The sequence below is a fragment of the Centropristis striata genome, chromosome 23 (assembly GCF_030273125.1).
Source record: "Centropristis striata isolate RG_2023a ecotype Rhode Island chromosome 23, C.striata_1.0, whole genome shotgun sequence".
Lineage (NCBI taxonomy): Eukaryota > Metazoa > Chordata > Actinopteri > Perciformes > Serranidae > Centropristis > Centropristis striata.
In genome coordinates, this window is record NC_081539.1 from 18649769 (window position 1) to 18666739 (window position 16971).

Genomic DNA, 16971 nt, shown 5'->3' on the forward strand with positions numbered 1-16971 from the left:
TTTGACAATTTATAGTACTTCATTCCAACTCTGTTTACCTAAAAATTGTGTATTACAGTCACTGTGAAACCAATCTACTTGGTAAGGTTGAGGAAAAGATTGGTTGTTTTTGGTTAAAAGAAGTATGTTTGTTACAGTATGCAAGTTAAGTATGTTACAAAATGTTAAATTAAAAGTCAACGTTGACCTTTGATACGCCAATTACACATTATGTAATTGGTTAAATAAGTACACTTATTATGTAACTTATGCTACCTATGTAAGTAAATTTAGAAATGTAACGTTAAGTTAAAATAAATCAGCATTGACTTTTTTTTTTAAACGTAACTGGTTAAAACAAGTCTTTTTTATGTTACTTATGCTACCTATTTAAGTTAAATTAGTAACGAAAAATAGTTTTAAAAAGTCAGCGTTGACCTTTGTACATTTGTTCAGTACCTGGTTAAAATAAGGAGACACTTGTTACGTAACTTATGTTACCTATGTAAGTTAAGTTATTTATACAATGTTAAGTAAAAGTATGTCAGTGTTGACCTCGGTACGTCTGTTACGTAACTGGTCAATAAGTTGTTGTTTTGTACATAACTTACACTATGTATGTAGGTTAGGTAGTAATGTTATGTTTAGTTAAGATAAGTTGATGTTCACTTATTCACTTGTTATGCAATTGAAAAAAATACGTATAACAAGTGTACTTGTTATGTAACTTGATGATATCTACGTAAATTAAGTTAGTAACACAATGTTACGTTAAAATAAGTCAGCTAAGACCTTGGTGTGTTTGTTACATAACTGGTTAAAATAACTATGTTTCACGAATTAAGCTAGTCACATAATGTTAAGTTAAAATAAGTAGATTTTTGGTTTCACATGTGATAATCATGTGACTTCTAACTTTTGTGATACCTTAAAAACAAATGTAATCCGATGAGAGTATATTTCCCTGGAAGTTCAACTGACAATGCAGTTTATGGGAACATAATTTTTAGGAGATCAGGCTGTTCATTCAGACTGTACAGTTGACAAAAACACACACACACACACACACACATTATGAAATCATTTAAGCTCTACGCATCATGCTTAGAGTAAACCCAGACACTTGTGATTGGCTAAGCTCTGCAGGAGAAAGAGCTGCGGAGTGATTGATAGGCTATCCATGTGCGCCCAAGTCCTGTGAGAGAAAAGAGAGGCATACATCAGACAGGTGTCAAAATTCACAGCAGGGTGTGGTGATGGGTGGCGTTCACGGGCTCTGAAGAATGAAAGGCAAGAGGATGAGGAGGATAGTGAAGGGTGAGAAACTGGGGGACAGAGGAAAGGGCAGAGAGATAACTTGAAGGCTAGAGAAAACAGCGTGAAGTTTTGGTTCTCTGACACCTTCGTGAGCATGACATTGGGATAGCATCTGTAGAATTTTTCATCTTTCTCCTGACTCTTAGAGTTTATAGGAACAACACAAAATGTAAGTTAAATAAAGTTTCACAAGAGCAGTTTTTTTTAACTAACATTGCTGGGCACTGTTAGTTAAAAAAAATGCTGCATGACTTCAAGTAATTAAGAAAGAGGTGCAACACATCAGTTGATGGTGATAGATGGTTGTGTGCCTTCATATGTGACCCAGCAGACAGACGAGGGTGCATTAGGAGCAAACTGACAGAGCGACAGCCACAGGCCCATTAGGACCAAGGAGACTGAGTGCCGTGAAGACAGATGGGATGAAAGACAAGCTTGCAGCTCGCAGGGTCTGCATGGTGCCACCAGTGTTTTCAGACTGTCGTTTAAAATAAGGAAGGCCATTAATAACCTCCTCACTGTGCTCTGCTCTGCTGCAGTCTGGCGCTTCTTGCAGAGCTAAATGTGGCGCTGCATGGCAGCAGACTGGCAGACTGTGTCAAAGAGACTATATACACCTGAGGAGAGGAAAAGAGAGAGAGAGAGAGAGAGAGGCAGACAGAGTTTGCTTCTGCATTTGTTTGTGCTGTATATGTGTGTGTGTGCATGTACTGTATATTTTGGTTTAATTGTATTTTTTCACTCACTCACTCACCTGTTTGTTTATGTGCTATGTCTGTGCCGCCTGTCCCACTATGGTTGGATGGGAATCAGATAGCAGTGATGCAGTCAGGGAAGCCGTCAGCACCGAGGTGAAAAGTTATGGTTGCCAGTGGTAATGACTGTGTTCCTTCTTGTCAAACCTTTACTTTGGCAGATGAACAAAACATAAAATCTGACAGGGAGTGGGTTTTTTCCCCTCATGATCCAAAAATATTACATGTACATAGCCACACAGTGAATGTGTTTTTGCAAAGATGGAGTGGGTACTTTGGTGGAGAAAAAATAAGCTTTTCCTGAGTGGCAAGGTGACTCATATAATTATTGAGTTATTTTAGGCCTCTGTGCTTTTAAAACAAACCTCTGACAAATCTTAGACATTTGATTTATAATAACCATTCATTACCAACTGGCTCTACCAACCCACCCAACTACTTGACTGAAATTGAAAATCGTGCCGTCAAATTGGTGCTGAATTGGTGCCCATTCAGTTGGTGAATTCTACTGGAAAACAAGATATTTAACTTAATACTTGATACTGCTCATGTGGAGCGTGAAACAAAGAAATAGAAATATGTTACATGGTTTCCTTATTGGACTGATTTACTGAGGTGTGAGCTGTGTGACCTAATACTGTCACATTAATGGTTACCTGAATTGTAATTAGTATGCTGGTATGTGAGCTTTAGTGGAGCACATTAAATCTTGGAACAAAAAAGTGCCACTGGAAAGAGCTGGAGTTACATCAGCTACATGATGTCAGCAATTTAGACTTCGCCAATGTGTTGTACCAGGTTAATTGCAGGAGGCTTTAACAGATCAAATACTCCCTCTTTTCTTCAGTCCAACACAAATAAATGAGGCTTTCTGTGAGAAAAGGCTCCTTTGTTTGATAGGAAATCAAGGAACATGTGAGCTTTTGGTCCTGCAAGATTATTTTGGTCACAGGTAGGAGTAGAAAACCAGATCAAAAATTTGGCAAAGTTACTCATAACAGATTATACTAAACCATAGACGGTGTAAAAGAACTGGAGGAAGCCACCATGACATCACACATTTGTTTGTACAATATTTCTGAGGCCTCAAGTCTTGCAATTTGGCTGTCGGCCATCTTGGTTTGAACAAGAGGGTGGAGCTGGGTTGGAGAACGTTAAGCTACAAACTAACATTTGCTAGCTTGGTTAGCAAGGTGCATCTTTGATTCAAACCAACTCTTTAGAGTGTCTTTTAGTACAACTGATCGCTGAAAATGACATTTTTAGACAACCAAAATGTTACAATTAATTTTCATGTGCTAAAAACATAGGGAAAGGATAAAAGTTCTAAGATGACAACAGAGAGTACATCGTGAAAGCGACTAATCAATGGTAAATAGCCAAATCAGTCTGTTTTACTCTAAATGGGACCATAATTTACAAAATGAAGATCATGCTGTATTGAAAAAGACTTCAAACTAGCAATCGAGGCCATAAAATCAGGTGGCAGGTGGCACCATTTAGGATAACCTTGGCCACCAGTATGAATGTGTGTGTGTGAATGGGTGAATGAGTGTAGTCTGTAGTGTAAAGCACTTTGGATAAAAGCAATATATATAAGTGCAGTCCATTTACCATTTACCAATTCATTAGAAAATGTTTGCTTAGATGATAAAACAAGTGAGAAGTAGGGGCATTTTCTCATATACTTCTATACAATCTGACCTCTTTTGAAACAAGTGAAGTCGCCACCTGCTGGTCAAAAGAGGTAATGCAGATTTTAGGTACTTCCACCTTAACTTTACTTTTTAGACTCAGAGGTTGCACTTACTACAATAATGTGCATCTACATATTTACATGTCAGCTACTGTCCTGTTTCTTACCGTCTTCCTTCCTCTTATACAAAGACATCTCTGTATGCATACCATGATGGACACAGATTCATCTTACTTCTGCTGTGACAGGCAGGACTATGGCCATATTCTTAAATGCTCTATTACCAAGGGGGAAAAAACTACACATCAGAAGATTTATTGTCAACAATTTGCACACATAAGACACTAACACAGACATTTGTTCCTGTATAAATGGGTGCCAGTGAAGCAGTTTTATGCTCTGGATGCAGATGTGTGCCACATGTAAAAGCCTTTCCAAAGACAGGCAGTGTGGAGAAGAGAAAGTTGTGCTTACAGTACCTCTCCAGGAGGGGCTGGCTGCCTCCCAGACTGCACTGCTGTTAGATCTGCCCCTCAGAATAAATAATGACAAATTCACATCATCGACACGTACAGAACCCAATTCATATCTCCTCTTCTAGGAGTGCAAGTCTTATTGCCTGGACAACATTTAAAGCCTGACAATTATCTCCGGATAATTGATCAATGTTTCTGTCTACAAGTGAGCTGTCTAAATGGGCAGAGGTTTCCTGTTTATCCTTGCGATGTGATTGCGTTAATCACGGGCGGATTACCACAATGGCCCCCTGGGAACAGACATGCAAAAAGCCCCACCACCTCTCCTACTTTGGAGCAAGACATAGACTTTATAGTTGTTCATCCTCTTTTTGTTGTTATTTTGTGCCTCTTTGCAGTTGCTCCATGCCTCTCTGTGCTTTTGTGTCTCTCTGCCGCCATTTTGTGTCTCTTTTTTTCGTTGCTTTGTATCTGTTATTTATTTTTGCCTGTGGTTGTTTTGCCCTTTTTGCAATCATTTTTCTTTTAATAGTTGTTTTATGTATCTTTCTTGTCATTTAGTGTGCCTTTATGGTAGTTTCCCCTTTATTCATATTTGCTGTTGTACGTTGTAAGTCACATTGTAGTCTTAGTGTCTCTTTGCAGTCTTTGCCTCTTTGTAGTTGTTTTGCATCTGTTTTGAGTCTCTTTGCAGTTGTTTTGCATCTCTTTGTGATTGTTTTATGTCTCTTTGAGGTTGTCTTGCTCCTTTTCATAGTTGTTGCGAATACCTTTGTGGTCTCTTTTTTTGCATCTTTTCCATTTTTTTGTGCCTCTTTTATTAGTCCCATTTCTTTGTGGTCCTTTTAAATCTCTTTCTGGTTGGTATGTGTGTCTTTGAGTTATACCCTTAAGGCCCCTGTAGGCCCGCCATTCAATAATCCCTCCATGGCATTAATGACTGCATTAATGATAACAATAATAAAGAAACTAGAGCTCAGGTATTTGGCGTCAATCTTCACACACAAAGCCATGGATCATAGAGGAAATTGAGTGAGTTTCAAAGAACCCTGCCTATCCAAGGCACAATCAGACAGCCTGCGTGTAAAGCAAACACTTGTTTGCAAAGGAAAAGAAAAGAAATGCTGAGGAAGTACAGAAATAGAGTAAAAGATGCCTGGCAAGACTACAAGGAACACTGACTGAGGATCATGGCCAAACAATAAGACCATGCATGGGAGATGGGCAGACACACTCCTTTGCAGTCAGTCATAATACAAGTAAAAGGAAGTGGGAGAATCTTGGGCCAAGGCCTACAGGGCCCAGGGGTAGTGGGAGAAGATGATAGCTAAAAAGTGAAAAAAAGTCATGAAAACTACAGTTCATAGTAAACTACATCAAAAGGATTCCCAGAATATGTTTGTTTTCAAGTTTTTTTTAACGAGTCAGCAAAAAGTATCCTTCCTTTTGTAGCTGCCTGCAACACATGGTACAGTAGACTGACTTATGAGCAGTGGGCGATACACCAAACACAATTCTGTGACAGAAGTGTACTATTTATATTGGGATCATGGTCAGGGAGCAAAGAGTGCAAAATATAAAGAGCTGCAACGAATCAGGCGCCGGCGATGGGCCGCAAAATCATGGCGGAGGCTGTCCCCGGACTCTGACGTCATCACTGACCTTTCGTGTATTTACAGAGGAGGTTTGATTTCCACTCTTTTTCCATGCTCACACATGAGCCGTTGTGAAGCGGGGCCCAGGAGGTAAAAGAGTAGCTTTGTCCCGACCTGGACGGTGAGCACTGGAGTCATGTGCTTCTGCCAATCCTGAAGAAGGGCTCACAAGCCACGGCCATTGAGAAAAGCACAAGCATCACCTGTTTTATATTAAATCTGTCAGATTAAATAAAGAAGCCAATAACCTGCAGCCCTCAAGGTGCAGTTCAGATTTGACCCTCTAATCATAGCTGTTTAAAGAGTTGAGGGACACATTTTGCAAAGAAACCACCCGCTCATTTAATACATATGTCAAATTAAGATGTCTTCTTCTGTATTTCAACCACAACAAACCACAATGCATATTGCTTTCGATATGGGGCAATCTGTTAAATCACTGACTGATTTTTGTGTTTATGCAGAAAGATAACACTTCTGTTTCTCACTTTATCAAAATATTGAACATGTATAGAGATCTCATTACCATACAGTGGAAACATGAAGACATTTAAAAAAGCCCTTTCAAAGTACTCCCCCTAACGCAGAAGACAATATTGCCCTCTACAGGGCATACATATTAGTCACGCTTGTCTGTCCCCACTCTCAGTAGGAGAGACTGATGATTTAAAGGGACACAGCACCACATGTGTTGATGAATGCATAATTGCACAGTGTTTCAAGAGCGTCAGGATCAGGGGCTGTGAGGTGGCACAGTGAGATCAAGACCCTGGATTATACCCTCTTGACATTTAGCTTCAGCCGTGCTGTGGTGTCCTTTAGCATGACTCCCTACTCGCTTCAAGTCAGGTCTTCTCTAGTTGACCGTCACAATGAAGGGCGCAGGAGAAAGAGAAATAAAGACAGTTGACATTTCCTCACTTTAATGCTTCTTTTTACTTGTACTCAGAGGCAAATATTGCACTTTTTACTCCACTACATGTGCCTGACAGCTTTAGTTTAGTTTTATTTCTTTACTTTTCAATTAAAATACATATATCTCCAAATTTGGTGATTTTGAATTTTAATTTTTCCTCGTAAACTGAAGGATGAAGAGTTTCTTTATGTGTTGAGAAAATATGTCTTCTTAAATGAAATATTATTTAATTTAACTATTTAATGACCCAGCTGGAAAATGGCTATAAATTAGGCTGTTCTCTGGCTTTTTATGTGGTTCTAACAGGACATTGACTCTAGAAACATTATTATCTTATAGAATATGATGCATGAATAATTTGTCTTTGTACAGCAAACACAATGTCAGTCTTATAACTTCAAATTATTTTGCCAACAACAAAAATAATAATGTTTAATAACGTTAAATTCAATTTAAAAAATGATTATAAAGACTGATTAACAATCAAAAGCCCTGATGCGAATTAATCCGAAGAATATGCGCTCTAATTCATCAAGTGTCTCTGACTGTGAAAGACGATTAAAATGAATGAGATGGTCACATGAAGGACCTGGTCAGTGATCCAAGACCAGTTTCGCTTAGAAAGTTGATGAATTCAGCCTCTGGTCTTCAAATTAGCTGTGTGGCATTAAAAAAAGAAGAGGAAGGAGAAGAAGAAGGGGGAAAAAAACAGGCGTCTCATCACTCTTTGTGGGGGTGGAGGGAGGCACCTATTTTATACTCTGTCTTCCAAGAGGAGCTGAGTGTGATGAAGTGTGGATTCAGCCTCCCCCCGGTAGTTTGCTATGAGAAACGCCACAGCAGCAGAACAGCTACGTCTCTAGAGATCCAGCCTGGGGTTCAGCCTCACTGTGACACAAGATGGACCCCAATTTAGGACACAAAGACTGGGTCAAACCAGCAGGAGGTATAGCCTTTCCCTGTGAGTGAGCCATTCCTTTTCTATTCATTGTGACCACTCTCTTGCCTCCTATTTTTGTATTTTCCCCTCTCCTTCACCCTCATCTGTCTCCATCTCTTTCCTGTTTTCCCTCACTCACTTTCCTCCCCATTCATCCTCCTCCATTACCATAATGATCATTAGCGTACCTACACAGTTTACTTCCAAAGTTCATTTTCTGACTCATGCGCTCATTTACAATTATAAATCTTCTCTGAATGCAAATGCGCACTTTATCTCATTGTAGATAAGCCAGGATTTAAAACGGACAATCATGAAAGGTGTATCTGCAAGACTGCCTTGCAAATGAATTTGCACAAGCAAGCCGCAAATTAAATCTTATCCCCAACTCTTCTGATAACATTTCTGGCTAATTTGGTAAAGCGAGGAACCCTTGTAATAGGCTTAGGCGCTCTACTCATGCGCTCATCTGTGATTGAGGAAAAAGGACCCTCTCGAATCGCCCACTCTCACGACTCACCTTCTAGAGAAGGACAGAGAGGCCCTCCAACCACTTCTACTTCTAGCTGTTATGGAGTAAATCACAAACATGTCATGGCCTGATCCTCGGGGACTACACACAACCTTAGCTGTCCTATATTGTGTGACTAACCAATGTCCTCCTTGGATGGCCAAGGACCCGCTGAGCCCAGAACAGCCCGCATCTCTTATTCTGAAAAATTGGCTTTTTTTCTCTCTCTCTCTCTTACTCTCTCTTTCTCTCTTTCCACAGTAGCTTTTTTCTCCTCCAGGCATTGACATTTAATCAAACCCAAATCCCATTGTGCCTATTAACATATCAGCCTGATACGGGTTGCTGTGAAAAGCTTGAGTACAGGAACCCGGAGCAGAACATTACCATAACTCTGCCTGTGTGATCTCTATTTTCTCTCCTCCGCCCACATGTAAAAATGCTTACCTGGCAAACAACTAAGCGTGGAGAGGCATTTCTCTCTCTTCCCTCATTCACCCCTGCTTATCTTTTTAGAACGTGTTAATTATTTAGCTGCTTGTGCTCGTGAATGTTCGCCCAAATAGCACTGAGACAAACTAAGCATCTAATGCAAAGGCACTTTTAATATTTCACCAGACCATCAAACCATCTAGAGTTTGCTTTCGCCTCAACTAAATAAACAATTCAGGGGCACTTTTTTTCTTTTTTTTAAGGAATGCCTAAGTGCTTTAATGGATGGCATGGTTTCTCTGTGAGCAACTCAGTCTTTTCAGTATTAATCATCATTGACGTTAAGGGACTTGGATACGTGATGCGGAACATCTATGAAAAATGGTGATGATTATGAGGTCAATACCTGATAAATTGCCCATATTGGACGAGAGCGGTTTTCTACAGCTCAGCAGATATTGGCTGCTTTGCTCGTGACCTTGACGAAGGTCTCTACACTTTTCACTGACTCTCCACACATCTGACCCTGTTGGCAGCCGTTCATGTATGTCAGAGCCGTATGTTGGTGTGTGTGGCGGCCTGCATGCTGAGCCTCTGTACCTGCGACCAACCGAGGCCGAACCGGTTGTTGGTCTTGTATCACAGCAGGCAATTACTTCTCTCCAAAACTAGGACAGTTCTCGGTAATGACACCAGAGCACAATATTTAGTGCAATGAAAAGACATTGTTGCTGTCAGCATTGTTTTCTTAGAGAGAGGATGACAAGGCAGCGGGAATGGAACGGGGCCATGTTGTACAAAGAGGATTATGAAGACAAAACAACTTTGACAAGTCTGAAATTTGAGGACACTTCCAGGGAGATATGAAGACTATCAAAGTCAAGCTGTTAGTTGGAGGGGTGGCAGCTTGCTGTTTGGTGCGCTCTTGTGACTGTGATGAACAGGACAGAAAATACAGACATTGTGTTTTACCTCTTTGTTCAAAAGCTGACACTTGACAGAATAGCACTTCTCAAAGTGGCAGCCATCGATATGCACTGAACAAAGCTCTTTCTTAGCAGAGGACATTTCTTTCACTGCAATACAACAAATACATATATGAATATGTGCAACTGGAAGAAAAAGATAGACAGTGCCCATTTCAAATGGGCCACAAACCCTGCCCCTAGGAAATCCATACATCGTCTCAATGCCCTAGGTCTCTGGTCTGTGGTTGTAAAGTTTTATGAGGCTGTGATTATCCGATAAATCGCATGGTAATCTTTTACAATTATATAAAGTTCTACTATTGTGCTACTATAACATCATCACACATGAATACAATTGGCTCATGGAAACCACAAGAGTCTCAGCTTTCCAGTCATACCGAATTTATGCATTTTTAAGACTGTTTAGGGACCCCTGTATGCATAAATATTCAAATAAACCATTTTAGAATGGGCAAAAATAACACATTTGTAACACATGCAAAAAAAATACTGAGTATGTTCTTTTGACCAAAACTGCGTGGGGTTAGCATAAAGTGGGCATGTCTGAAAGAACCCATTTTCATTCAGATATTTTAGATGAAAGGATCCCTTTTGCAAATGGTCATGTCAGTTTTTTCCACACTAAAATTTAGCCTAACTTTGGCATGTTACTTATTTATCTTCCTGCCAAGCTAACATGCCGTGGTTGGTACATATGAAATCAGTAAACTGCAGTATTGCTTTATATAGAGCCTGCTACAGCCTCAAATAATAGGGGCACTGGCCCTCCTTGCCCCACCTTAGAACAGCCATGGAAGACAGAACATTTGTGTTCTAATTTATCTGTGTTCTGGTACTGCCACATTAATCCATGGTGCTTTCTTATTGTTACATTGAAGAGTGTGAAAAAAATCTGTGAAGAAGTATTCTGGAAGTGATCTTCACTTAATCATACACTTGTTTATATAAGTCTGTAACATAAGCCATCTCTATTCTCCACATTTTAATCAACATAAGTAATGGCAGCGCCTCATATCAATATACCTGAGCCATCTGCTCCCTAATACCAAGGATTTCACTCTCTGCGATTGCACAACCGGAGCTACGCCTCTCACTACATCCTGATCAGGATTATAGCTTTGGCAGGGATCAAAATTTGTTTCTGTGCTTTTATTTTCAGAGCTTTTTGATTGCCAATCTGCAGCATTGTATCTACAATATACGAGCTGCAGGCGGTGGCTGTATGCTTTGTTCGCCTACAATTTGTTTGATCCTTTACTGGACTATCTGGTTTTATTATTCAATAAATCAAACAACATCTATTCAGGGCCACCTAATAATGACAAAACATGGTGCTTACACACTGGCAATCTCAGATTGTATTTCCTTATTAGCCAGCTCTGTGGTGAAAAATATGGAAATTATATTCATACTAAGACAGGTAATAATAACCCATAGGCAAGGTAGAAAAAGTGTGTTGCAAATTAGTCCAAACACTAGGCTCTGTTGTACATTTGCATATTTTCTTTGAACATATTGTTGGTTGATAAAGGGGAAGCCAGGATTTGAATGGTTACATCAGATCTTGGAAGTTACATTTGATATTCACTAAACAAGAAGCCTTATTAAACACATTGAGTGATACAAATGATCAAAGGATGCACTTTGATCTTGACCTTGTGTGCTGGCTTATTAATTATTTCAGTGATCAAAATGATGAATGACCGCAAGTGCCTGAACTTAGTACAGGCCAGGCCTGCAGGCAGTAGGAACAATAAACCATGCTGCTGGTTGATTTCAGGTAGGCCTATGGGTCCTGTGAACCCTTAACTTCCATTAAAAATAAAAGTTATTCCAGGGTGATGTCTTTAGAATCAATTTGTTTTCATGAGAAGCAAAGAAATGAGAAAGAAATTGTCACATTTGAGAATCTGGAGCATCAACATTTGGCACTTTTGACTGAAACAATGACTCCAAATGGTTGCCAATTAATTTGCTGCTTGATTAATCAGTTAATTGACTACTTGTTTCAGATCCAAACATAAGTAGATACTGCAATGACACACTGTGATGCAGGATTTTTAAATAAACAATGTAGTAGATGTACACTACAGTGGTCCCCATAGTTTATATTCTATACTGTTCTATTTGAAACTAATAGGTTAACCAAACACTTCAATGACGTCATCATAGCAACTGATCATACCACACTTTAAATTCATATCAACGTTGATGAAGAAAAAAAAAAAGACAGCTACTTGATTTCTGGCTCATTCACATGAACAGGGAAAGAAAAACAACTTTTTAGTGAACCTTGAGGACATAATCATTTAAATAAGGGCTTTCTAAGTGTTCGTACTGGGAAGTGATTCACTTAAAAACATCCATAATGGAAAGATTCATAATTGAGGTTGTTTATGATTTAAGGTAGCAGATTTACAAACATCTCATTTATAATGGTGGTCTGTGGGGAAAATGCTTTTGGGCCACCAGGGGCTTTTTTTTGCTGCAATACCACATGTGGCCACTGGGGAAAAAACTGGCTGCAAGATTGAGCAATGGCAGCATTTTCTAAAATACATCCATAAGGAAGACCCGCTCCAATTGCAGATATGAAGAACTCATTCTTAGCTAATGAAAACATGATGCTAAGTTTCAGGTAATTAAATGCTAATGCAAACATTATAATGAATATCATATTCCATTTCTGTCAAAAGATCCCCCTAAATCCTTCACACTGGTGCGTTATTACCACAATAAGCTCCTTTCAGACCATAATAATATGACTTGAGCTCATTCCTTAATAAAAATGACTAATATGGCTTCAGTAACAGTCAACCAAGACAAATCCAACATAGGCAACTCTACAGTCATGGAAAAAATTATTAGACCATCCTTGTTTTCTTCAGTTTATTGTCCATTTTAATGCCTGGTACAACTAAAGGTACATTTTTTTGGTCAAATATAATGATAACAGCAAAAATGGTTCATAAGAGTTTAATTTAACCCTTTACTGGGCAAAGAACCATATTTGGTAACTTCAGCGGATATCCGAAAAATATGGTCCCCATGCCTCGCCATGAGGTCATAGAACCATATGGATTTCTCCAGCTAATCAGTGAAGAAGTAAGTAAAGGTCTTGAAATGTCCTCTATAACACTTTAGGGTTGGAATTTTCAAATTCTAAGTATTTTATTGAGTGCCCCATAATGGGTTAAGAGCTGTTATCTAGCCATTTCCATGGTTTTCTTGATAATGATTTTGGTCATTATCAAGAAAAACCATGGAAAATGGCTAGATATCAGTGTAGAAATGTACCTTTAGTTTAAATGGTCAGCTACAGTACTGTCAATTTTATCGTAAAAGGGTGGATTCGGGTAATGTGGGACACTTAAGGTTTGGCTGGTTTATTTCCTGCTTAAAGTAAATATAGTCATCAAAACCTTTACTATTGGCCTACTATGGGTGTCATGTGACTGAAATTACATAAAGTATTTTTAAATTTAGAAAAATATTACAAAGTCAAAATTGCAAAAAGTGTCCCACATTACCCGAATTCACCCTCCATTACAACAACATTTAAAAGTCTGGTTTCCCCCTTGAATTAAAGATTACCCCCTCGCTCCCTCCCTTGGCAGCAGTTATCCCCCACCCCCCTCGCTGTTTCGGGGATGGTGTGGTCCAGGAAGCGCGCCTCTTCTGTGCTCTCCTCCTTGCTCTCCTCTCCGGCTCCGGTGAATCAGCTGACGAATGGTATCTCCCTCCTCTCGCGGATGGATCGCGCCGCTGAAGCCGGGCAGCCTGAGCGCTGACACAGGAGCAGGTTGCCCACCGCCCGCTCTCCTGCTGCTGGATGTCTCACCGTCCGACCGTCAAGTGAAAACACTTCGCTACTCCCCAAAAAAGAGAGTTGTTTCATTTTTTCACCTCGGGCTGGAAGCTACCCGCTTCCCCTCACCATGGCTTCCAACTTCAACGACATAGTCAAACAGGGATATGTGAGGATACGGAGTAAGAAACTGGGGGTGAGTACTGTTGCACTTGCTGTCTAGCGCGGTGGAGGAGAAGGAGGAGGAAGTGGTGGTGGTGGTGGTGGTGGAGGAAGAGGAAGAGGAGTTCCAGTTGTTTGCGGTCTTTTAGCATCAGGGCGGCTGGATTAAGAAAGAGGCTTTAATTGCTCCATAGACAGCCGTCCTGCTGTGAGCTCTTCAAGAGGAAAAACAGATTAGAGCAGCACGAGCAGCAGCCAAGTTTCTCTCAGTGCATTGTGCAAAAACATACTTCTGCACATACTGAGATGTTGGCAAAGTCGAGATGATTGACAGCTGGTGTCATGTGCATGTAGTTGTGAAACACATTCCCCCTTTTGTTCTCATTTTCTAGCTTGTAACTTTATTTTCATTCAGAAAGTCAGGCTGTACCTGTGTAAAGCAATCATTTTAAACAGAAAACACACTTTTTCGACCAGAACTGTTGTTATATAAGAGAAAAGGCAACACTTAAAAGGTAACTGAGACACTGTGTAAAAAGTACAGGTCACTTATAATAAAGCACCACAGGCTATAAGTGTCTTAATCATAGCAGTTGGTGCTAATTAACACCTTGTTTTATGGATTCTAGCATGTACAACATAATAGGAATACCAGGAATGCCATTAATCTCTATACACACTGTTATGAGCCTATTATCAGCAGAGCCTTATGTACTTTAACTCTCTTTCAGTCATGATGAATTATTCACAGTATTGAAAAGTCCCATTGAAATCCAGCTGATTTGGTGTGATGGCAGCCCTTCAATATGCCTTGATAATGGATATCCATTGAGGTACAGCAAGGAGAAAAATGGCTCCACTACTTAAATTGAAATGAATGATATATATTCAATTATGAGCGCCTTATTGTCTGACTCATAAAGCCATCTGCTTTTGTTCATGCTTCCAGCTCATTACGCCAACAGAGCGGGCACACTCCCTCTCCTCTGATGAAGTGTGATGATGGAGGCTAATGATGTCTGCCTCCTCACATCATCACCTGGCTTCATCAACACTATTCTACTATTGTTTGCTACCATTGAGGCTATCTTTGATCGCTCCTTAAGATAAATTGTTGCAGAGTAAGAGAAACCTTCACAGCCCCTGAAGGACTTGCACAACACAAGCTGGATATAACAAATGGAAGACATTTGTTGTTGTTAACATGCAAATTAGCTTGCTCACATACAGTTGGCTCAGTGTATTTACTTCTTGCGTATGCTATTAAGTAGATGCATTCAGAAAAAGAGGGTTTTGTGTGCGTGTGACTTTGCAAAGCAAGTGAGGACGCACGCTGCGTTGGCTGTGCTCGAGGTATGGATGCCATATCTCTGCCAGCTCCACATCTCATCCTGCTGTTTGTGGAGAAAAACAGTTTGTGTCCTGATCGCCCACTCCCTCAGCCCTCCACCGCTCGCTGCTGTTTCATCATAGAAAAGCCATGCTGCGATGGCCTCAGAGGACCCCGGTGTGGGTAGACAAAAAGTATTTATCTGTCCAAGCTTGGGTTAGTTATTCCAGGCCGATTCTCATTCTGAATCAGTTAGAGAAAGAAATGAAATGAAATGGAGCAGGAGTAAGGTATCTGTATGGCTGAATCAACAGGCGCTGAGAGGGTACATCTCTGTGATTATTCCTGTTTTTTTCTCTGTGGGGAAAAATACCTCATCAGTGCTAAATGGCTTAATTTCAAGTGTTTTGTGTTGTTGTCTTTTTTGAGAGAGATGAAAATCCAAATGTGTGACACATGCGTGGGCTGGCTGGAAAAAACACACATCTGGGTGGAGGAGATGATATTTAGAGTTGTGAGTGTTATTTTGTAGCCATTTTTCAGCATGATCACAAACATCAGATTTTATTTTATTTTATCCGTGTCTCATTTTTGACTCAACGATGTTTACGGCTGTGAAGAGAGACACTTGATATGCTGAACGGAGAGTCAGAACAGAAGGATATAGGATGCATACTGACTCAGATTTCGTAACATGGACAGGGAGATGCACAGGCCTTATTACTCAAATGCATCCAAAATTGCAACATCTTGTAGATCTCCATCCAATGTTGCATCCTAGTACTAGGGCTGTTTAGTCAGAAATGTTTCAATTATCTGATATTATTCCTGCAATTAAACAAGATACCAAAACAGTATTTTCAACATCTGTCTTTGAAAATATATAATGCAGTTCTTACTTCCTATTTCTACTGAGACTAAATATACCAAAGGGGCTGCAACTAATGCTTATTTTCATTATCTGTTAATCTCTTGATTAGTTTTTAAATCCAATAGTTAAATGTTTGATCTATATGATGTCAGAAAAAAGGAAAAGATAACCATCACAATTTCCCAAAGCCTAGTGTGTCATTTTCAAATTATGTTTTATCCAAACAGTAAAACCTCATAATATTTAAAAAAAAATGTAAATAATTATCTGTCTTATAAAAAGAAAATCTTCACATTCTAAAAGTTGAAACCAGTTTATTTTATGCAGTTTTGCTTGACAAATTATTACTTGATCATAAACCAAAGTTGTTAAATGTTTAATGTTAAAAAACATGTTGCCCAAATCAAAAAGAGTCTAAAACTGGCAAAGTGACTCTGATTCAAATAAGGAACTATCTCCTCAAAGGAGTAAACAAAATCAGAAATCTGACCCAATGTTTGAAACCAGTAGAGCTGCAACTAAAAACCGTTTTCATTACCTATTAAAATCTGCTGATTACTTTATTATTTAACATCAACAGGATGCCTCTACCTGCACTCTATTTAAACCTTGACACGTCCTTCACACCTCCTCCATGTCTGCCTGAATCACATTGCCTTGTCAGACAGCTGCATTTGCAAGAAATCACAAGAATCCTGCTCCTAATAGCCCCAATGTTGGAAGCCGTATTGATAATTCTTTACAGGTGAAAACATTTCTACCGTTGCACAGTATTTAAAAACCCAACTGTTTGCACTGTCCGCATGCACTGCCTTAACCCTTTATCGTGCGAAGAACCGCATTTGGTAACTTATATATTTCGAGAAAAAAGTTGCAAATTTGCTCGATTAAAGTGGCACATCTACAAGAAAAAAAGTTGCAGCTTTAAGAGATTTAAAGTGGCAAATCTGCGCGAAAAAAGTCACAGATTTACGAGAAAAAAAGTGGGGAAAAAAGCTTCTTTTTTTTTCTTGTAGATTTGCCACTTCAATCTAGTAAAAAAAAATTCTCAAAATATGACAAATGCTAGAAACAGCTATCATGGTATTGTTTAAATGATCTGAGCAATAAAATACAGCACACAATACACTGGCA

At 39.5% G+C, this 16971-nt stretch overlaps 1 protein-coding gene across 1 annotated transcript in view; it reads left to right on the forward strand.

Annotated features, from left to right (window-relative positions):
• The first annotated feature begins 13366 nt into the window (after window positions 1–13366).
• dok6 (docking protein 6) overlaps window positions 13367–16971 on the forward strand; it is a 52054-nt gene continuing 48449 nt past the window's right edge. Inside the window, exon 1 of the mRNA XM_059327301.1 lies at window positions 13367–13670. Coding sequence (XP_059183284.1) covers window positions 13605–13670 — 66 coding nt within the window. The 5' untranslated portion in view covers window positions 13367–13604. The remainder of the gene's footprint in view (window positions 13671–16971) is intronic.